This window comes from Lytechinus variegatus, chromosome 2 (genome assembly GCF_018143015.1).
Source record: "Lytechinus variegatus isolate NC3 chromosome 2, Lvar_3.0, whole genome shotgun sequence".
Taxonomy (NCBI): Eukaryota; Metazoa; Echinodermata; class Echinoidea; order Temnopleuroida; family Toxopneustidae; genus Lytechinus; species Lytechinus variegatus.
Window position 1 is genome coordinate 66,142,241 of NC_054741.1, and position 24,600 is coordinate 66,166,840.

Here is a 24,600-nt window from a genome sequence, read left to right on the forward strand (position 1 = left end):
AAAATTCTCCAAATATGTTTTCTTTACAGGAATATCTCAGCTTATCATACTATCCACATTCTGATTCTCAAATACCATTCATGTTAACTATAAAGGAAATGAAAAACAATAACCATATTTGAGGCTGATCATGATGAAATATAACTATCTGGTGAATATCTGTAAATTCATGACAGAAACAGAAAAAAATGTGTGTAGATAGTACATTATGTAAACTACAAATGAATGAACTAGGCTTGAAAGAAAATGTTTATTGTCCATGAACTGAGTTACTTGACATGAACTATTATATTATATAGATGATGATCTAAAAACAAAAAGAAATATGATTTATCATACTAAGGTTGTGAATTGTCTATCTACATAGTGTAAACCATACATTAAATTAAGTAGTGGTTCTTTGGATCCATACAGGGTTCAAAATTGGTGCTTTATCATGTTTTAGTCATCGCAAATCTCCAAGATGCAACGTTAAGCATGCAATATTCATGATAGTAGATGGCTTCCACTATAAAGATCATCAATGTTAGATGTTATAAAGATGATCATTACCCCATTACAAAAAGGAACCGAGAAAAATCTAAAACAAAAACAAAATCAAGCACATTCTACATATCATGAATGGAAGCAAATGAGCCAAAATTATAAGTTGGAAGGGTGCAAAAAGAAGATGTTTGAAATGTTTACTTCTTCTCGTTGTCAGAAGATGCATTCTTGGCTTCTCTTTTCCTGGTAGCTGTTTTCGACGGCTTTCTTGCACCTTTCTTCTTTGGCACTGTTTTCTTGGTAGAAGCCTTCTTGGACTCTGTTGCCTTCAAGGTTGTGAATCCTTTAGAAACCTTTGTGATATCCTTCTTGGCAATTTTCCTGTCAGGTCTCTTGGCATCCTTGACTGGTTTCTTAGCAGGAGCCGTCTTGCCACTGGTAGCCTTAGGTTCCTTCTTCGGAGCTCTTCTGGCTCTCAAGGTCTTTTTAGACTTGCTTTTCTGAGCAAGTTTGTAGTTCAAGAGTCCACCCTTTGCTACAACAAGCTCAATTTTGCCCTCTCGAGAAGCCGCCTTCAGGATAAGGCCAAGGGAAGATGATTTGCTGACGTCACCATATATTGTTTGGATGTAGTTCTTTATTGATTGAGCGGAGGAACCATTGCTGTCTTTGAGGGCAGTGATAGCAGCTACCACCATGTCCTTGGTCAGGGGTTTGGTGACCTTGACAGGCTGCTTCCTAGAAGCCGCTTCCTTTGGTTGCTGTCTCTTCTTAGCCATGGCTCGAGTATCGCGCCTAGTCTTCATGTAGTCTGGAGACGACTATGATGAAGATCAAGAGGAGAATTCCAAGAAGATAAGTGACAAAAGGCTAACACTACAGATAGATTTCAATTTGTTGCAATCATAAATAATTTTGAGCTCAGCAATTTGGTACATATATAATCATGAACAAGTATAGGTGAATTGCTATATTTGTCAAAAATATACATGTACTGTCAATTCAAATTCCCTAATCTTCAATATTTGGTAATTGTTACAGCAAACAAGTACTCCTCAGTATAAATTCAATCCACGTACATAACAATTTTCAGATAATCTGCTCCATTGAAACTAAAGTTCAATCTGAGCATGGTTGGATTTAGGTGGATCATTAGACATGTTTAATACTAGATTAGTGAAGGATTTGTGGGTGAAAACGAGATCAAAATCAGGAAACCACAATTTCCTGATTGGTTAGACTCGGGTTCAGTCCTCAAACCCCAACTGCAAGCTCTCTCCTTTTTCTCCTAATATCAGTGGCGTAATGAGCCAAACAATTTTGACGGGGCCATATATGTTGTATTGGGCAAAATTTTATTGGAGTTGTGATTGAGCAAAACAATTTTTTAACATTTTTATTTTAAAACATCCAATTTTTTTCCGATGTTGACTTTAAAATATTCAGAAAATGATATCAAATTTCACCCTTTACTTTTTTCTTTCCTCTTTTTTCTACCCATGCCCTCCCCCCTTCCTCAGATTAATGTCAAATGCCCCCCCCCTCCAAATAACATAAGACGTATTGGTGTTGGGCGCCTTCTTACCCAGTGTTTTGCATTGTTTCACATAAAACAGCAATGAAGAAAAACTACCAGAAGGGTAAGTAGTTCCTGTTCACTTTATTAAAAGTGACATATGAATTTTTGGTACCAAACTGCACAGTCAAGGAAAGTAAACATTTCCAACCTTTGCCATTCTTTTTGCTGAACACAATCAAATATATTCCAGCAAAGGAAATCATGTGAATTAGTCACCTGCCTAGAAAAATATTGAACCATTAAAGCTATTCATCTGTAAGGTTTTCTGTTTACCTTCAAAATATTTCCTGTTATTTTACATTGTTCTTCTTACAGACGCCGTAGCTTCCAACATAAAAATAAGTTCCGTTAATCCACACACATAGATCTGTAATTACGCTTTACATACATTTAAAAGCTGCTTAAAATGGCCAGTGAGTGACCACATTTTCAAATATTGCCATGAAACACTTTGAATGGCATGATTTAAGCAAAAATCATGCGATTGAGGTCCAGTCTACCCTAAGGCTGAGTTCACCTTCACGTAGAAGTATACAGTATACGCTTTACGCTATTCACTATACGCTATACGGGCATGGCAGGTCACAAAAAGTAGCATGCGTATTCTATACTTTTATATTCTTTTGGCGCTGTCATGATTGATACCTCAAATGATAAAGGTTTGGCTCTTCTCTCATTCAAAATAGGGAAAATTGAAAAATTAAATAATATCATTTATTTGCGTGAAATTGTTTCTGTAATTTTTTGTTTATTCACCTGGACTAAAATGTATAAGCATTTTTTTCTTACCTGCATAAAGTTAATTTTATTTTTAAAAAAGAGAAGAGAAAACAATCTTTTTTTCTGATGTAAGGTTTGATTCATCCAGGAAAAGTCAAATTATGATGGATAAATAAATCTATTCATCTGGACTTACTTTGATTGGAACAGAGAACAGTTTCATGTCCGATCCAGCACGCTTCTTTTTTTTCTGCATGATTTTTTTCTGAACGATTTATAGATCTATTCGAAAAAAAAAGCTTGTTTTGGAATAACTTCAAGCAGAAGAATGTTCGAAAACATGCATCCTATAGAAAATAATATACTTCTATGTGAACTCAGCCTAATGAAGAGTGTTTCCAAATCTATTGATCCACCCCCTTGTTTTTGCTCTCGAATTTCCAAAAAGAAATTGTCTCTTTTAAAATTTCTCTCATTGAGATCACTCATTGGAATACGGCCAGCCTGCCCTAATACTACATGTATCTTGCACAAATTTGAAGTGCATTTATTACATGACAGAGTGATTGATTACACAGTCAATCAAGTTTTTGCTGGTTGGTATCATTTTCAAGGCACTTAAGGCCCAAAACTGTACAATATTTACCGTATGCCCTACATGAACATGTATCTGCATAGAGGTAAATGATATCTGGAATGAATAGCAGTTTGAAAACCTATATCCTTGCCCGTATTTATTGCAAAGGTATATAAATAGTTTTAAAACTGTAATTTTAACATATTATTGGTCGTAAAGCTATTTCTTAATTTTGTCTGAGAAAGTTACATGTACATGTAGGCAGTGATATTAAATGTAGCCAGCCAAAGAGATTGGGACATTTTTATCCTATTAAAAAATTAAAAAAACAGAACATGTATGCAATAAAATTAACACCCCCCCCTCTTTAATACAAAAGTACATGTAGGTATCATAACAAAAGTCTAGAACAAGTTCGACTTGGTTTATATGGAGAAGCCTACAGTACACAATTCCCATTTCTGTCAAGAAGTCTGAATAATTGAGAACAAAATCAGGGCTTTGATCGTTTGGGATATAAACTGTGGCCCTGCAAAGAAAAAGCTCGAATCAATAATACTACTATACGTACATGTATACTACTGGCTGAAAGGGTGACAATTTGTTTGTAACATCTCCCAAAACTAAACAAGAACACCTGGACCAGCTCCATTTGCATCCAGTAGTAAAGCTGTGTTTAATGTGCAATCAAAGCTCTATCATTCACAATTCTAATAATCAATACATCTCCTTTCATGTGGCAGTGCAATGTAACATACAAGGAGATGCAGTGAAGTAAATATTTGCTGTTTGGATCCAATAATGATTCTTTTGTCAAGCCAGGTTGGACCACTTTTAAGTTGCTGTTACAAAAAGAAGTAGATTTTTTTTAAGGACATATCAAACCAATGGAGACTGGCCCACATACTGGCCTATGTAGGCCGAGTCTCTAGAAAACATACGTTTCATTTTATATAGCATAATTATTCAGTCTCCACTAGACTATACGTAAATGGAGATTTTGAGAATTTTTCTTCATTCCTTTTGCCTTTTTGACCACAAAGCCTCTGGACATGAGACGCTTTCACACATATTGGATAACTAAAAATATCTGATTTGGATATTGGGTATTTATTTCTAACCCCATCAATATGGAGAATGACATTCTCACCACGTCATGTTGAAGAAAGTGTACTTAAATACTTACCTGAGAACATGAAAATATGTACATGTATGAATACTGTATGATTTTTCCAAAGGTTTTTTGTTAAGCCCAGAGCCCAGAGGTCATCATCAGACTTTGCTAATAATTTGAAAGCAAATTACCTGAACTTCTTTACTATAAAAAAAAGAAAAATTAAATAAAAAAACAAACTACATGTAGCTCATGAAGATCGTAAATTCTCTGCCATAAAATTTGAAAACCTTGTCAGATGATTACAAAAATAAAGAACTTTCTAAATACAAAGCCTGTTTCGAGAAGTGTACATGCACAAGTGCAAAATTATGTATGTTCAGACTTCAGACGCGAATCCAGAGTCAGGCTTTTTTAGAGTGTGAATTTGTCTGAAAACATTTTATGGGTTGTGCTATGAAGGCATTTAACTGGGTAATAATTTTTATATAAAAGAGGTGCAAAAGACTGTACATGTATGTACATTGTATGATAGTGACTCCAAAGGCGGTGCTGCACCATCCCGAGTTTGCTCAATCTCGAGATTTTAGCCCGATTGGCCATCTTCGCGATTAATCTCGAGATTCAAGAAACCCCATCTCCACCATCGCAAGAAGAGCGATTCCTGCTCGAGCGAGGCATCGATGCATTATGGTCTGATGCCGTGAATAAATAATCCAAAGTACGTCTGCACCTACAAATTAGCGCGATAATTCGTAAAATAGTGTGCTATTTTGCAAATAATCCCAAGTTGACTTGGGATTGCAATCTCGAGATTAATCCTACAAACTAGCGCGATAATTGCGTCTCCATTGCAAATAATCTTGAGATCGGGATAATTTGCCGGATCAGAAATAACGTGCTAATTTGAAAACTCGGGATGGTGCAGACGACCCTCAAGTATCATTTGCACCCGAGGGCATAGCTTGTACAATGATATTAAAATGCCTGGATGATGACACACTGACACAGATAAGCAACATGATACCAGGTTGATGCCTCAGCTGTAATGCCAATGAAACAATATATCAAGATTATATGGGGCCTGCTTCATAAAGAGTTTCACATGATAACGATTCTGGCAACTATACATGTATGTACCATGGTAACAGGGCTCAGCAGCCAACCACAATAATGATTTCCATTGTAGTTTGTACATGTAGTTACAACACAGACAATAGTAACTCTATATGAAACCAGTCCCAGCAGTAAAAAAGACATTAACTGCTGTGGTCTCGTATCTGAATTGTGAATAATGTTACATATACATGTACGTATGTACCGGGTAGTGTATTACATGTACATGAATGTCAATATACATGTACAAAAAGCCCTGCATGTATACATGTAGATGATAGATACATGTACATGTACAAAATATCTATCTCTGCATGTATGCCTACAATGAACATTGTATATGAACATGGCAGTCATGTAGAAAGACGGAGATCAAGTACTGCTGCAGAACACGATGGCTGGGCGCTTCAGAATACTCAACATGAAAACATAATTCAATTCACTACATGCATGCAATACAGTCAAGTGTATGTTTCTACTAGTGCATGAATTATCTGTTTGTTATGCATGCTAATCCCCAGTTAGAAATTGGTTGATGGTCTCCTATCTCACAAGACTGAATCAAGAACAATACTGCAAATTTTTAGAAAACAAACTTTTGAACAATTCTTGAAACATTACACCTCAGTTCTTTGCTAGAATCAATGGAGCAACACAGAGACTATGCTTCAGAACAAATGTTGAAATATGCCTGGAATCACAATGCACAGAAAGAAAGAAACCTACACTGTCGAATTGAATAGTGCATAACTTCTGAAAATATGATCAACAAGAACTGTCTTACATGTAACAGGTACATGTACAATCTACAGCACAGCGCTTGATATCCCAAATGCACAGACTGCCAATGGGCCATCAGTAATCTGGTCACTTAATTTACAAACTCATTTCTAAAATCAAATACCAAGAAATACTCTTCCTGCAAACAATGAGCAAACTTGATCGAATTCCAAACATACACCCAACCATTCCTTTACAAGATATTTGATGGAGCTCTCAAGTTGAAAAAAATACAAACAAGTCCAAGGATACTGCTCTTTAGTGTACTTGATTTACTTTTTATATGGATATAAATGGGTTGTTTACATAAAGCTTTCAATGTATGAGCTGGGAAGAATCACAAGAGAGACAGATCCATGCATAATCTAACAACTTGAAAAGTACATACAGTTTGGAAAATGTACACATGTACAGTGCAGAGTTTCTATACAATGATGAAAATGAAGGCTTAATATTTTTATAATAGATACATGTAGGCATGTAGACAAACTTTGGTAAAAATGACATTGATTGTAAATGAAGATCAAATTGTTTGACACACATTTTAGGCCAATAAGTAAACTATTTTAAATCAACATGGCACCACCTACTAAAAAGTTGGCATGTCCAAAATGAAACATTTTGAGGTTAATTTCTAAATCTACAAGGTATTTCAATATCATACAATTTTGCAATTGATCACACTTCAAAACAAAAAGAGAAGAGGTTTCTATCAGGTAAGTAGAATCATTTCTGCTTTTTGCAATTTGTGAGCGAGATCTAAATGGAAGTACATGTATTTTATTCATGTATTAATATGGACCACTAGTTTAATATTTTGTTTACATGTACATGTAGATCGTACTGATATGTAGGCCTATGTATTTATATTGTGAAAAAACAGGTGCTTGTTATGCATATGTACCAGCAAATTATGCAAAATATTTTCAAACTTTTACAGGTGGCTATTTCAAGAATGTACACTAGCAGAATACATTTACATGCACCTGATAACAATGGAAAACTAGAAGAAATAATATATAGTAACCCATAAACCCAACAACACAAATGCTCCAGTGATTTAGGCATTTTAAATAAAAAAAGACAGACAAGTGTAGAAAAAAATTCATACCCACATTGACCCCAATGAATAGTATGGAGGAGAGCCTTGAAAGAAAAGAGCTGTCCAACCCCACAAAGGGGGTAACAGGTTGATGATAATTCAAGCAACCTGCACATTTTCACAAATGAAAACAGTGCAATAATCAATATGCATACATCAAAGACACAGGAAAAAAAAAGAATTCTAAGAAATGCTATGGATGAAGCAAAAAAAAAAAACGTTTGTTTTAATTGAAAAAAAAGAAAGAATATCTGCAGGAAAATGAGACACATGCATGGGGAATGAAGCAACAAAGCATCTCTTGAGTATTTAGCCTGCAAGAAAGCAGTTCATGCAGGAGTTCACAAGTTGTGATCAATCGATACCAGGATTGAATTTCAACTCACCATCCCATATTTCCTCCTAGTACTTTTGACGTGAAGAAAGAAATTCCAAATCCTGCCAGTGTACGCAATCAGCAATATCCTCTCTAAAACATTTGTAGGCTTATTATCAAACTTGACAAAAGTCCGAACTGCGACTATCACGTCAGAAATAAAGTCTCACCACTTCGGAGTATTTGTATCACCAATCTTGACTTATGTATACATGTAGTTGTGTGTCATACAGAGGCATCAGAAAGAAATGTTTTTCCTGTTTCGTGAGTTAGAAAACAACATTCATCCAAGAGTGCATAAACTGGAAATCTCTTCACAATACATACATGTAGAACAGATATACTTGACTGCTAATGCATAGCCCCAAACTACACCAAACTCAAGACCAGATCCACCAGAGAGCATGTATTGTTGCCTTGACATATACTGGTATGAGAGATATCTAGCTGTCGGAATGACAGACATGATCCTGCGGAATACATTCAGGCCTGGCAAACGTCCAAATAGTCTCAGCACTATCTCCTAGAATCAAACTTCTGAGCAGAATCAAAGACTTTTTAGAGAAAGTTTTAGGAGGTTCCGAATTCTGGAAAGCAAATCAAACAAACGGCCTCAGAAATATACGTCATCAGGTGAGGCAGTTCCACTGAGTATTTTTAAACTTTGAGGCAAGAAGAAATTTCGATTCGAGACCTACATACTTTTATGTACAAATGCATAAAAATGATAATGCCTATAATTACTGTTTGATGTTCAATAAAGAAAATAATTGTGAAAATGGTAATGAAAAAGATACAGCTAGTTAACAAGGTAGATGTAGTAATAAGTCTAGAGTGTTTTGAAAATACAGTGAGTTATATTCAGATTTAATCGAAGAAACATGAAGCAAATTTGGGCAGAAATAGAAACCTGTCTGCAGGTGAAGCCTAGAGAGGTTTGTATGTGGGTCTCGGCTTGCCTGAGGTCATGACACCACTTTCCTGTGCCTCCTGATCAGTCATGGGACATCTCTATTCACCCCCCCCCTAATCATCCAAATGACATTTCAAAAGCAATACAATTCAATTTATAGGCTTACATGTAGTAGTCTTGTATTCAAGACAATTAAAGTTTTATAAATCCCATTTATAATCAATCACTGGATAGTGTACAATAGGCAACAGAGAATATCAGGAGGCAATAGGGGGAGGGGGAGGGGAAGGGGGGAGGAGGTAAAAATAACAATCGATTCCAAATGCCCTTTTTACACAGGATTTTCTTAACCCCGGACTATCACTAACCCCGTACTATCCTTAACCCCGTACTATTTTTTTTCCTTTTCACACATGCCAAATTGTTATTGCTAACCCCGGATAAGGAATGCTTGCTTTTTACACACGAAACTCGCTAACCCCGGACTAGTGGTTTTTGTCGATCATTCGTAGTACAAGTGCTTCACTTGTACACTTTTTACACACGTTACAATTTCCTTAACCCCGTCTATAGGTAGAGCCAAATTGCCATTTAGCCCCACCTATAGTACGGGGTTAAGCTTAGCCCACTTTTGTTTTACACATGCGATCTTAACCCCGTACTATTGCTCTTAGCACCGCAATTGGTGGGATAACCCTGCTTTTTTGCAGGGCCAAATAATCCCGTACTATAGGTGGGGTTAGCCCACTTTGCAAAAAGGCTGTGTAAAACGAAAGTGGGCTAAGCTTAACCCCGTACTATAGGTGGGGCTAAATTGCCATTTAGCCCCACCAATAGTACGGGGTTACGGAAATTTTAGCCTGTCTAAAAAGGGTAAAAGAGTACTAACAACAATAGAATGGTTGATGATGGGAGGGTGAAAATACTTACATTTTAGAAACAGAACCTGAAACAATTTAATGCTTTATTTACAAGTCACTATTTTTGAAGCAGAGCGGAATACTTCCAAGTATAATTTCCATCTAAGCCTTAAACAGAGAATAGCAGTGTTCACCTCATTAGCACTCCTAACACTTGTACAGACAGTTTTCAGCATGGTGGTCAACTTATAACCAAAAACTTCCTGGTGATATGACGTCAATGAAATACCACTTTGTAAAGAGAAAGTTTGTCTGTATTCAGCCTAGAAATCATTGTACGTTTTGAATAATGACATCATCTTACTTCAATATCTAGTCCACTTTGACTCATCGTCTCTGATTGCGTCAAAGTTCCATGACGTCAAAGGCAAGTACATCCTGCCAGCCAAGTTTTCCCTATGACATCATACAAAACCTTGTTTAAATAACCTGTGCCTGAAAGGCTGCCCTCTACATGTAGCACTATTAGAATACATGTACTTTGCTGAATAATGAAAAATCTATACCTTAAAATTAAGTGTCAAAAAGCCCAAAAGGCTTTTCTTAGTCTTCTCTAGATAGTGAACCATGCTAACTTTTGAGTTAATGAACAGTCACTTTCATGACATTTTGTCAGAAAGATATACCTGAACTAGAAAAAATTTCTCTTTCAAATGTTCTTTCATTTAAAAAATTCATGCATGACAATATTGAAAACCACCTTTTTTCTGACTTCTGCAATCTGCATTATTATCATGGCACTCGTTTTTGGTTATTTCTAGAAAAAATCAATTACATGCAAAATCTGAATTTCTTTTTCAATAAACAAAAAACAAACATGAGGAAGAATATAATGAATGATAACCAGTACGCATTCATTCTCTATAAACATTATGGGTGATTCTAAGCAAAAGCAGATATTTTCTAAAAAATTTTCATCTATAGGCTCTATTTCAAATTTGGATCAAAATTTTCTATTAAAACTCATATAGAACTTTATAAAGGGATGGTCTGGGCTGAAAATATTTATATCTTAATACATAGAGTAGAATATACTGAGCAAAATGCCGAAAATTTCATCAAAATCGGATAACTACGAAGTCATTGAAGAATTTAAGTTTAGCATTATTTTGTGAAAACAGTCGTCATGAATATTCATTAGGTGGGCTGATGATGTCACATCCCCACTTTCTGTTTTCTTATGTTATTACATAAAATCTTTTTTTTTCATTATTTCATATTTGTGCAAAATGTGTCTTCCTTATAATGAAATAAGTTGCAACAATAAATATCCAATGCACTAAATCAGTTGTCATTCCAATTTTTCTAGTTCTTGGAGGAAAAATTTGAATAAACCTTATTTCATACATTAAAATACAAAAGAACAAGAGGGGATGTGACATCATCAGCCCACCTAATGAATAATCATGACGACCATTGTCACAAAATATTGCTAAACTTTAAAATTCAATAACTTTGTACTTTGCTATCCGATTTTGATGTATTTTTCGGCATTTGCTCAGTGAATTCTACTCTATTTGGTCATGCGTCATGAGGTCGCCCCCTTTTGCGTTACATGGTGATTTTTGCTTTCGCGACGCACTTTCAACTTTAAAAACATTTATCTGACAAAGTATACACCCTATGATAGCAAAAGTATACATTTTCTGAAAGGAAATTGCACAAGGAATCCAAATCTGCACTCAAAAATAGCATTAGGTGTAAGGCAATAGTTTTAAATGGACTTGAATAGGGAAATTCTGATATTTTTTTTAATCTCATGGTTTTTGTCATAAAATTTTGTGTAGTACCCCTATGACAAAAATAATGCTATATTATGACAGAACACATTCAGACCTTTCTAACAATATATAATTGTGTAGGGTTCATGTTCAATTAATGATCTGAAAATTGATCCCGACTTTAGCCAAAAAAAATCATGCGTTTCAGGAATCATATACTATATATCAGGTGTTATAATGCTTGCAATACCAACATTTGTTGGGTTTTCTTTGACTTGTACATGTATGATGTATCAGAATTTATAAGTTATTAACATTTTAAAAGGAATTGAAGGTACATGTAGGTACATAAACAATTCAAAGAAAAAGTAACAATTGAAATGTAAGTTACACAATTTGCTTAATACCGAGGCTCTTATTACAATGATCTGCCAAGTGATGATGACATGCAAGAGACAATGTCTATAGGTTCAGGAGTAAAGACTGAAACAACTTTGCAGATGCTGTATGTACAAACATACATCAATTTATATGACTACTGCAGCTTCATGAAAGAAGTTTCTAAAGTGCAATTGCACGCATTATATCCACATAGTCTGTATTTGATAGTTTAAAGCCATGGCGGGTTTTGATGAGTTCAAAGCCAAAATATAGTATGCAGTCCTTTGGTATGATAACATTTGAAGTAGGTTATGTCCATTTGACCATTTCACACAGACACTTATTGTTAAATGTCAGTGTGTGTATTTAGTGAAATATGTATACATGAATGTGTAATAAGACATCAGTGAAGATGTACAAACTTGGTGCTTTTAAGAAAATAATGCTAAACTTTCTAAAATTCATAACACATTTTCTGGATGTTTGAAGGTCATTGACCTTTGTCAGTTAATAATTTGGATGATTTGCCTTAATACTGAGCAGTATTTTCATCCCCTCAGAATTGTAGGAAGTGGTTTTTTTTTGTAATTGATGCAAGTTTAGTGCTAACAATAACTGTCATTCAAATATGTGTCAATCTGGAAAAAATGTCAAAATTAAGACATTGCAAATTTATCAGATTTTTATGTTTCAACCTAATCACACAGGTCTATGACATGGAAAAACATACTTTTCAATCATTAGACAGTAAAGTAGAGTATGTTAGCTTCAATTTGATACCAAGTTTGTAGGTTTAGGCCAAGTTTTGACAAAAATATTGATGCTTTCCCCAAAATTACACCAAAAATTGCGTTTTCCCATTGACTTTGTACAGGCGGCGCCGCTTCCGGCACCACCCCTCATCACCTCTGGTGTCCTGACTTTTGAGAGCTATAACTCAAGTTCTAAAAAGTCTACAGCAATGAAACTTTCCAGGCTATTGCATTAATAATTCAGCTTTAAAATGATACTACATTTGTTGGAATAGCCTCTATGGTTTTGAAAATAATTAAGAATTACTATAGCACGAAGCGAAAATGTGTAACAGCACCACCCTTTTTGGGGGGCGAGCTCATGACGCATGACCATTTATTACGGTAAGCTAAAAATACTCTAAGCCCGGACCATCCATTTAAATACAAAGAGGGGGGGGGGGTCAATATTATTAGCCTCAATTTTTTCTTTTAACTGCATCTCCTTATATGAGAATCCGAACCATACAAAAAAATTACATGTATATACATGACACTACATAAAATCGATATATTCTTTTAAAACTTAATTTCAATCTAACAGAAAAAAATCAGTAGAATAATCTGAAGGTCATCATTCTATATCAAAACAAAATTGTATAGTACATGTATTACATGTCATGTAATGTCATTTTCTCAGAAAAAGTCATCACGAACCATTAAAAAAATGAAATTTCTGCATTTCATAATACATAACATATATATATGGGGAAGCTGCTCGTTTCTGACCTCACGAATCAAAAACTTCACATTCTAATTAAACTTTCTCAAAATTTAATGGATTTTTCTTTAATTTTCACCAATATTTTTTCATTATTTTCTCTACTATTTTTACATCAATTTTTTTAACAGGGTGTTGTCCCTGTTCATGAGGACAAATTCAATTTATCCTGAAATTTTCAGCATTATGATTGTCTGATTTTTCTCTATTGATCCAAATCAACATTTTTCTGAAGTGGACTTGACCTTTACATGTGCTGAAAAAGGACTGTGTCATAAGAAAAGTCTTGTTTTACTGTCTTTTCTCAAGACGTTCAGTGTTCCCAGTAGAACTGGTTCCCAGAGACTTGTCATGAAACCTATGAGATTACATTGACAAGCACACCTAGATTTTGTGTAAAGGTCAGAAATACTTTAATGCACAGGATGATTTATGGCTGATTCTTACATGTATTTCAGGATTCCTTGATCCCCATCTCTACCAAAACGAGTGTGTGGGATTTAAATGGAGGCAATTAAAGATGGGTCCCAGGCCGAGAGAAGATGTCTGAATTATAGCCTGACCAGCAACTATACATCATAATACACCCCCCCCACAAAAAAAAAATGAAGAATTTTGCATTAATTTGCCTATTTTTTAAATCACAGTCTACCATGATGCTGTTGCTTTGTGACACTGTTTCATTGTTTGTGTAACTGATTGATTACAGGTCTGTAAAAGTGTAAATGCTCATTATCACACACACCACAACAGTCACCTAATCATGTAGTGTGAGTAACTACCGAACACTGCATTTACTTAAAGCATCAGACAATACCCTTAAAAACTTCGCAACGACCTTCCAAAAGGGAACTGAATAGGAAGACGATGAAAAAAATTCAAATCTTCAAATTCTCAAAAGAACAAGATATGGTCAGATTAGAACTTTCCAACTTGACTATCACGTCACCAGGGTTAATAAGATTACCTCACCATCATCATTACGTCATTATCATCCCCCTTTTTTCAGTAGTGTAGGTACAATGTAGTCCTGTAATAACATCTCAAGTGACCAAAATATTTCACATGAGAAGAGAGGTGTTCACTAATAGTGGTACATAAGCAGATAACATAAGCTACAGGTACATGTAGTCTACTAACGAGCAAGCACCCATCTTCACATGTGCAATATAAGAATTAGTCCAGCAGTACACATTCAGATTGCAGAAGACTGATCATTGTCTGAAATTAAAGATATCACATTTAATATGAGTTCATAAAAAGTGAAATTATCCGGAAAGTGTTATACCATTATTAAATTAGAAAGCCGGCAGCCGTCTGTTTCGAGGAGTTTTTTTTTTGCATTTTTTATTTTTTTAATTTCTCCTTGTACACAGACGGCTCACTATCATGCAGCCACCATTAGGGGATTTACAATGCAAAATCCCTCCGTCGCGGCTCTTAAATTTTTGTCTTTAATGAATAAAAATTTTGAAAATTAACGCGACCAAAATGCAAATTAATATTGCCCCTTGCCATTAATTGCCAAAAAACTGAGAAAAATCAAGTTTAAAGGAACCAAAAAAGTGACTTACCTCGACTGTCGCGCAAATTCACTTCTCCGTTTTATCTGATCTTAAGTACATAAACATATGGCCATTGAGTCCCCTACAGATCACGCTAGAACTTCGGTCTCTGTATTTGGTGAGTGAAGCCAACAGAGCTCAGCTGAACAACCAACATAACACAGACCGAAGCTTTTGGTCTACTGAAAAATATGTCATTTCTGATTGATCTCAGTCCTCCTCTTACACAGACAGAAAACTCCCATTGAACTCGCAATGGCTGTGGTTCGCTCCACTGCTTAAAATTTACTGTAAAATTATGTTGTGTGTGCAAGGTTGGTATAGCTGAAGCTAACCTACCTCAGGTGATGATTGTACGCTCCACTACACTTCACTATAACACTCCGCTTCATCACCTACCCGAACCATCCTGGAACAAAAAACGGATAGACACTCTGAGTGACAAAGTGTGTCACTTTTTGGTTACTGTGAAATCGTAAATTATCTTGAAATGTGGACACCTTTAAAATAAAGTTTATCTTAATCATTTAAGTTGTAAAAAAAAAAAAAAAGTGTGTCACTTTTTGTAATTAAACACAATGCATCATGTAAAAAAAAAAATGTCATCTATGATAACTTGACTAACATTTTGCCCTGTCTCACTCCTTGTCCTTGCTTGAACTATCAGTCTCAAAATCTGTGATTTAAAGCAGTTGTTATCCTCACAGGTATTACCGTAATTCACTGCCGATTCCAAGAAATCACAATCGCAAATTGCACATGGGCGAGGGTCATGTATCAAGCCGCATTGAATATTCATGAATATACATGAATATTCACATATCGGGATCTGATAAATGAATATGCAAATAGCAAAACCTCAATCTAGATCTACAGGAATACTCATGAATATTCATGTCTTGAGCCATCTTGATTCCTATTGTTCTTCGCCAACGTTATGCGACGCACGCGTCTGTATCGTTGGCGAAGAACAATAGGAAACAAGATGGCGGTGTACTAAAAATCAGGCAAGTCTCTTCCGTCTTCATATTTTTCTCATTTTTTTGATGAATTCTTGTTTAAAAATAAAATCGATGGCGCAGAAATGTCGGAAATGAAGTTGTATTCCATGTACATGATTTAGGGCTAGATCTTTTAGAAGGAAAGTAGAAATCTCGGGGGCAAAATTTCAGATTTTTTGGCGGTAGAATCTACACAAACATGAATGGGAACACCTGACTTCTTGGCTTCAATTTAGTAAGCCTACGTCAGCTTCAGTACCGTAAATCATTGTAAATGATTTTTCATTTTACTGTCAACAGTAGAGGCGCACGGCCAATAATGGAGACTGTCTCCCATGAGATTGAGAGAGCTCATCTCCAATATCAGACTTTTATAAAGAATTTGGGTATCCAATTTCAGAGACAGTCTCCAGTTTGGGAGACCAATTTTCTTTGTTTACATTTGCTTAAAAAGGATTACCTTGGCGGCAAATAAAAATGTGATAAGCAGATTCCTCATGAAATATTACCCCTTTTCACCGTCTACTTTAAAAATTCACCATCTACTTTGGTTTTTATAAGGATTTTTGTTGTCATCCACACACAAAACAAATGGGCTTCTGACCTCAGTGGGACAAAAGTTTGGGTGGAAAAAATCATGCTTTTGTTGGTGTTGTTTCTTTTGTTCTTTTGCAAGGCAAGTCTCCAAAAATATGGGAGATTGTCTCCCTGGCCTTATTGGAGTCTCCCATATTGGCCGTGCGCCTCTACTGGTCAACTGTCAAGAAGCCGCCTGGCTACTGGAACGCGGAGGTGAACTAAGAAAAATCAGAAATGTTTTTAAAAAACTCCTCTGATTCAGCAGACCATTCAGTCAAACTGTTAACACTAAAGAAAATTCTCGCTTGCCAAGCGCTCCTGGTCCTGGCTGGGCAATCCCGGACGCATCACGGACCCGTCGCTGCCGGGCGCGATATTTCACCAAAACACGCTCGACTCGAGTTCACTGGCTCAGGTCAGTAACAACATTCAATCAAACTCACGCTCGCTTTACCGACCTCTTTATCGAAGTAATCGTGCTGATGTTCCAGTCAAGATGTCGTAAAGATGGGGGATTTTCCAGCTCAAATAATGTCTACTTGTTAACACATTTAAATGTAATCAAAGAAAAAAAAGGAAATTCGGATACGATAACGAACTCCAATCACGCTCCAAGGTCCTGGTAGGTTACCGGTAGGTTGGGCGGTTCACAAACAAGGGGCAATAGAGGGCGCGCGCGACATACCGGCCGGCAGCTCGCAGGCAAGGCCAAGGCCCTATAAAAGAAACTTCTAATCTGTGCGCTCAAGCAAATCTCTTCCAGGATCTAGGACCTTTCGGATCGTTCTCGCGCGAGAGATCCAAAACCATACTGTCACCACATTATTTTCTAAAGGTTACGGAAAAGGGTTCCAAAATCCATTTGAGTTTGTTACAGAGCTGATATGTGATTTTGTATTGAAAATGATATCAGGGGCCGCGGAACCGGGGGAGGGGGGCTCGGGGGCTTCAGCCCCCCACTTTTTCCAAAACCATGTACAAAAACGTGAAAATGACGATATGATTGTAATTTTTAGCGTGGTCAGCACCCCACTTTTGGCTCATGCAGCCCCCCCCCCCCCCACTTTGAAAACCGTTCTGCGCGGCCCCTGTAGTGTGGCGACCGATATGTTGAGCCAATATTAGATGCTGAAAGAATGTGAGGGCAGTTGTTATGCACAACTACTTAAGTTTGGACATTTGGGCACTATGGCATAATGGTATAGGCACCTGTTGGACAAAGTTCAGTAGTGTTGACTGAGATGATAAAAAAGGGGAAAGGGGTGGGGATTGGCGAAGAAATGATAGAGAGAAAGGGTGAGATGATATACAAGGAGATTGGAAAAAATATATATTCAAGAAAAAAATCAAAAGAGTCTTAAGCAAGAGGGGAGAATGCTTAAAAGGGGAGTCTACCCAAGCATCGGATCAGTGAACAAAACAAAAAACGTTTAATTGAAATAAATTGGACAACTAAAAGAAAGTTATGAAATTTTAATCATATATGAAAAATGGGGGAATCAAATTGCCGATTTTATGAAGTCATGGATGCATACCACTATACCATTGTTTTGTTTACAAATTTATTCATACTGCAAAAATTCATTATTTGACCAATCGCGTGATTTTTTTCAGTCAACTCGAATCAAGTTTTACATTTTCATGATTATTTAATTGAATTGAATTTATTTTCATATTTCACAAGATAACAAAATAATAACATAATACAAGTAATACATTTGATTACATAGAAAATACAAAGATAATGGCAGTGAATAAAGTGAAATATGAAGGAACCTGCATGAATAGCAGAGCTTGTAGTGTCTGCAGGTTCCTTAAAGTAACTATGAAGTTCGTAAGGAGATCGGACACTAAAGAAAAATCAGACTACAAAGGAAAAGCCAAAGCAAAATCACGGGGTAAAGAATTAAAGGGAAAGTGGACATTGTGAAATATAGGAGGGGGATGAGCGAAGAATGAAAAAAAAGTAAAATAAAAAACTATACCACCTTTAAAAGGTACAAATCAAATACATTATATTCACCCAGTGCGTCTTCAAGGTCAAGTCCACCTCAGAAAAATGTTGATTTGAATCAATAGAGAAAAATCAGACAAGCACAATGCTGATAATTTCATCAAAATCGGATGTAAAATAAGAAAGTTATGACATTTCAAACTTTCGCTTATTTTCAACAAAATAGTTATATGAACGAGCCAGTTTGATCCAAATGAGAGAGTCGATGGCGTCACTCACTCACTATTTCTTTTGTTTCTTATTGTTTGAATTATACAATATTTCAATTTCTACGAATTTGACGATTAGGACCTCCTTGCCTGAATCACAAAATTTTAAGATAATGGAATTCCATGTATTCAGGGAGGAATGAAACTTCATTTCACATGACAATGACGAGAAAATAAAAATATTTCATATTTCATATAATAAAATACAAAAGAAATAGTGAGTGAGTGATGTCATCTACTCTCTCATTTGGATGTAACTGGCTCGTTCATATAACTATTTTGTTGAAAATAAGCGAAACTTTAAAATGCCATATCTTTCCGATTTTGATGAAATTTTCAGTGTTATGCTTGTTGAATTTTTCTCTTTTTATTCAAATCAAGTTTTTGTTGGGGTGGACATGTCCTTTAACGCTGTCAATAACGGTGTCCATATACGTTGTAATGTAGGCCTTAATTCGAAATATCTAATGAAATCAAAATAAGTATTGAGCTTGACTATAATTTATTTTCATATACCTTTAATCACTCTTTCATAAATATTGAATCATAAATTCATATTTTCATGGTTGTTAAAGAGAACTATAAAGCATGCAGTGGACCTATACCAACCAACGGAGGATGGGGTGCTGTGACAATGCTCAGCACCCCAGTAGAATAATCCTCCGTGGATAGGTCCAAGATATAACGTCTGTAATAATGGAAACATGAAAAACATAATTATCTCAAGATATCCTGGTGAAAGTTTTGAGGAAATTAAAATTTCGGAAATGATCCTATAATAGATAAAATTAGTTGTGCACCTACGATGTCAGCAAGTTGGCAATTTCCTAGTGATATTCATTTCATTTAAAATTTATAAATTTCTTATTATGGTTGTCAAATTTCCCTCAAACTTTTTAGTTCAGTCTGTCAATCTGATTGATTTTTCTGGTCTTGTTGAAAAAAAAATGTTATTTTGGGGTAGACTTTCCTTTTAAAAAGAATGAGAAAGAAAGAATAGAGGGGTAGAGAGAAGATCTTGTCTGCCCCCGGTGTCTGCCAAATAGAAATAATGATAATAATAATAGGCCTAATATAAAATCATATTATGGCGCATATATCACTAGCTGCATGAGCAATATCCCTATGTGCTTTGTTAATATAGAGAAAAGCAAAAGTATGTCAGCTGCATAGGCGGCGGAAGCGGGGGGGGGACGTGTCCCCCCTAAATTTTAGGTGGGGGGATGGTCCCCCCTAAATTTGTTTTTGATAACCTTTTTTTTTTTTTTTTTTTTTTTTTTTTGCTTGTCAAAAATTTTTGGGGCGCTTGTCCTATTTTTCACATGTGTCCATCCCAAAATTTCAGGTGGACACCCCCTAAATTTATTGGCTTCCGCCGCCAATGGTCAGCGGCGTAACAGGCCTGGGTTGGTGGCCAGGGAGGGCAAGAGCAAAAAATTTCCCGGTCATATCATGGTATGAACAGGCTTAATGAGGCGACAGATTTTGAGAAGACCAGATATTGCGTATCCGTGCAGAAATTATCTTTAAAATTTGTTGCGAGCGAGCGAAGCAAAAATTTTGACCTTTTTAATACAATCTCATAGCGGAATAAATTTTCGACTTCATATCCAGGGACAGGCGCGCCGGAATACTTTCAGTTTTTTTTTTTTTTTTTTTTTTTTTGGGGGGGGGGAGGCAAAATCCCGAAGGTGGCACAATATATTTGACAGCGTGAGATACCGAAGCGATCGAGCAGGAGAGGGTGAGGACCCCCCCCCCCACGGTAAGGGCTTTGTGTAAAAATGGAGTATAAAAGTTACGTTTCTAAGAGCATTCAAAAATAAATTTCTTGAGAATTAAACAGTCTTGGAGTTTTTTTTTTTTTGCTCCTTCTGTTTCCTCCCTTCTGCAGACTGGTGTTTCTTCATGATCAGGGTCGCAGTTCCAGCAAATGATGAGCCTGGCAAACAAAATTGTTTCGAACCAATCTAATATGGGCCTTTTAAAGACTTTAAGATGACAAACATGACCGTATATACGCAGCCGGGGGCCGCCGATTGAGAGGGTAAAATTCACAAAATTCACCAAACTGAGTGTGCACGAGATCCTTCGATTTTATTCTAGAAAATGCAAAAGCTCCCCTATCAACAACCCCCTCGCTTCGAAAACTTAGGTCTTGCACCTCGCCCATGAATAACAAAAGTTGCATGGGATGAACCAGACTATATAGCTGCCATCTCGATCTGATTAGTAACAGGTAATGGGAAGAAGTTTTGGAATCTAAAATTCATAAGTGCTCATATGAGCTGAAATAGTATCAGACAAAACGCCTGCCAATCATGTCAATGAAAAGGAAAAGAGGAAATACAGGGCTGTGAAAATATCTTAAGATTTCTTTTTTTATTGTAGAGCAGTAATGCTTATTTTTTCTTTTATATTCTTTATTTACATTTTTATTCATATCTCGGATAATATGAGTCGGGTCAAGTAGACACTTTCACAGATGATTTTATTTTTGTCATGTCTAAACATTATCTCTAAGTTGCTTTCGAGTGGGATTCACCATATTCACAAATTATGAATTATAGTCCTCTACACATGATTGTAATTTTCTGATAACATGTCTATATTGAGTTGAAATGACCTTGGTATTTTCTTTAGGGCACTGACTTGTTATCATTGTATTCAGATTTAGTTGAAAATGAAATAATTAAAACAAGTTTTCATAATTTAAATCTGTATGTTTATTAAACTATATTTACTATTTCAGGGATGACTTACTCAGGCAACAAGTATATGAGATAATAACGATCTCGAGATGTTATATTTTCTGGGCTTGACAGCTATGACATTGATTCCACATGTTGCTCGAGTAACTAGTGTTCACGCCCGTTAGTGATATCGGGTCTGGTCTGAGCGTTTCTGGGAGACCGCGCGTTTGTTAGCCGACAAAGCCAACATAGAGTTATAAACCTAATGGTGGACCACTATCAATTTGCCATTCGGTTTTAGTCTGAAATGTATTCATTAAAAGATTAAACGTTATCACACTGTAATAAGATGGAAAAGGGGCTTATCAAAGGTATGTTTCACAGAGGAACATGTTCGTCAAAAGACGCGAGGCTTACTATGATAATGTAATTGCCCCGTCAGGGGCGAAATTTTTTCATTTTTGACAATGGAAATGACAATTTTTAGGCAGAAAAGTGCCTTCATCGTTTACTTTTGTCCTTCAATATAATTTTTCTACTTTCAGGGGGGCACATTGGGGGGGGGGGGCAAAATCTCGTTTTGCCCCCCAAAAAATTTTTTTTTTTTTTTGGGGGGGCAAGTGCCCCCCTGCCCCCTCCCCCCGCTTGTCCAGGGAATAATTTCACTCTTCTATCTTTAGATTCCCTATTAGATGGTCTGCATGTACGCCACTGTGAACAGGATTCTTTGCGGAGCGAGCGAGAAAAAAAATCACCTTTTCATGAGAATCTAACTGTGAGCTATTTTCCTATACTTTTCCTTTGCTTCACTTTCCTCCTTTTTTGTTGTTGTTTGTAAAACTTTTTGGAGCCATATGGCCCAACCCTTCCATACGCAGTGGCGTGCGGTTGGGGTCTGGGGCGGAGCCCCCGGAACTTCTTGATATCAAATTAGCTATTTAAACCTCGCAGATTGCCGCTATTTTAATCAAATCGCGGGCATATACAGAATATAGCTACACAACACATTTATTTAACCCAGTTGCGTAACGAACAAAGCATTTTGAGGGGGCAAAACATAACAATGTTGGAAAAATTTGTAAGAAGTCGCCAGCGTGCAAAGCGAGCTGGAAAAAAAATGAAAGACGTATTGAAATTAAATTCAAATTATGTGATCGGATTTTTCCATTATATATTCAGCAAATAACACATGTCATTGTCTCCATTCATTTCATTATATTGTCTCCTATAATTTCTTTTATTTCCTCTTGGGTGTGAAACCAAGACCCCTTTCCCCCGCGCCTGTATGTCAGTGATTGAACGTGATTGAGCGGGAGCGTTAAGAGCAAGGTTGTAAATCTGGGGCAAAGCTCCGTTAGCTTTGTATAAAATTTAGCAAGATATCTCTTTAATTTCAATCATCGGCAGGCCGGTCGTGTTATTATTAGTTTTTTTTTATAGTCCCTAATTTTTCTTGTTTTCCAATTTAGCTTGAAGTTCTACCTTCGTTTCCCGCTATTGTTTGCAATTTTATCATCTCTATTTCCCACCGTGCTATTGCATTACTACAGGCCTATTTCGGAATGATTTGTTCCTTCTCAAATGTTCTTCTTTCGTACATTTTCCCGCTTTCCTTCCTTTTCCATTAAAAAATGTTTTTTCTTTTCACTTTTCCCTTTCCTTTTCCTCCTTTCCTTTTCCCCTTTCTTTCCCCTTTCTTTCTCCCTCTTTTTCTCCCGTTTTTCTTTTATTTTCCCGGTAGAATCCGCCGGGGGGGGGGAGCTTGCCCCCTGCCCCCGCCCGTTACGCCACTGCAAGGTGTGCACATCAATAAATGCTGACAAATTTCGTCGACAGAAATGTGCCTAATTTAAGGACAACAAAATAAAAAAGCTCTTTTGAGTTGGGCAAAAAGCAAGAGAGCAATGCAGAGGCTATTATTGCCCATACAGAAAGGAGAATTGTCACCCAAATACAGAAATGAGAATGCTGGAGAGAGCGAGAGAGAGGATGAGTGCTGAAGAGAGGGGGAAAATCTCCGGGAAAATTTAGACCATGGTTTCTTGGGTCCATGTTTTAGACGAAGATAAGAGATAGACTGCAGCAAAGAACCCTATATATTTCTTTGTTTCATGCATCTGAATATCTGGAGGTGCCATCATGCGAATAAAATGCTCATGCGATTTCTACGCATGTAGGAATTAATATGTAATGCAAGCAAATTGGGTCCCAACAATTACTAAACGCTTTTTAAAAAGCTATATCTTACTCATATCCCGTATTCATATATTGGAATAAGGTTTTACCTTCAGTCTTTCTACCTCCATGGACACCCGGGGGGGGGGGGGGCCACTTCCATTCACAAGTGGATACCATGCGCGACCATGGGGTCTCGAAAAGCACCCTAAACACGTAATTTCCATATTCTGAAAATGCACCCCTTAACAAGTATTGGCGTGTGAAACCCTACCCTTACAAGTATTGGAAACAAAACGATATACTCTTGGCAAATATTCCCTGAAATGAACCCCTACACAAGTACAGGAATGTTTTATTGTTACGGGTCCTTCGGTCGTCGGCTTTACCTTATTTGGTTTAGTACGACCCCTTCTTCTACACCTCGCGCAAATGGGACTCTAAACACGAAGTGTTGGGGCAAAAAGGACATCCTTTATAAAACATTTGAATTTTGTTTTATCATCCCCGCAAATTCGACCCTAAACACGTAATTTTCCTAGCGAAATAGATACCCTTTTTTCATTATTTTGTGTTTTTGACACCCTTATCACGTTACGTGCGTAACGTGCCCTATCGTGAAAAAGACATCCTTTTTACGTGTTTTTTTGGTCGCGCATGGTATCCACTCGTCAATGTAAGTGGCCCCTCCGGGATGCGCGTTTCCGTTTTACACCCTGGCGAAGGCATTTTCCGGAAAAGTAGCCAAAAAGCGACTAGTGAAGAGTCTACACACGTCGCTGGTTGCATGCAGCGTGCGACACAGGCGAGTCCACCACCGCATGCAATTTGCACAGTTACTGATCAGAGCACAGAGTTCCTCGGCACTTCATGTACAGAGAGAGCGGCAGTCGGGAGTGAAATCCGAACATGCTTTTGCAGTCGCGTTGTTTATGATAGTTTTTTTTTATAAAAATAAATTATTAACTAAATGAATAGAATGACAGACAAAATCAAAATAAACAGATACTTATAATGGAAAGACAAATTGAAGTTTGATGGATTGATACACTTAGAAGCTGCCGAAA

General features: G+C 36.6%; 1 protein-coding gene across 2 annotated transcripts in view; it reads right to left on the reverse strand.

Annotated features, from left to right (window-relative positions):
• Window positions 1–17,064, reverse strand: part of LOC121408702 (ADP-ribose pyrophosphatase, mitochondrial-like) — a 28,755-nt gene extending 11,691 nt beyond the window's left edge. Inside the window, exons 1-2 of one of the 2 annotated variants that reach the window (XM_041600303.1) lie at window positions 16,901–17,064; window positions 688–1,307 (exon numbers count right to left, since the gene is read on the reverse strand). In XM_041600303.1, the coding sequence (XP_041456237.1) occupies window positions 688–1,292 (605 nt within the window). In that variant the 5' untranslated portion in view covers window positions 1,293–1,307; window positions 16,901–17,064. Of the gene's footprint in view, window positions 1–687; window positions 1,308–7,860; window positions 8,353–16,900 lie in introns of those variants that run through there. The other variant, XM_041600302.1, reaches the window with a different exon arrangement.
• Window positions 17,065–24,600: the final 7,536 nt, after the last annotated feature.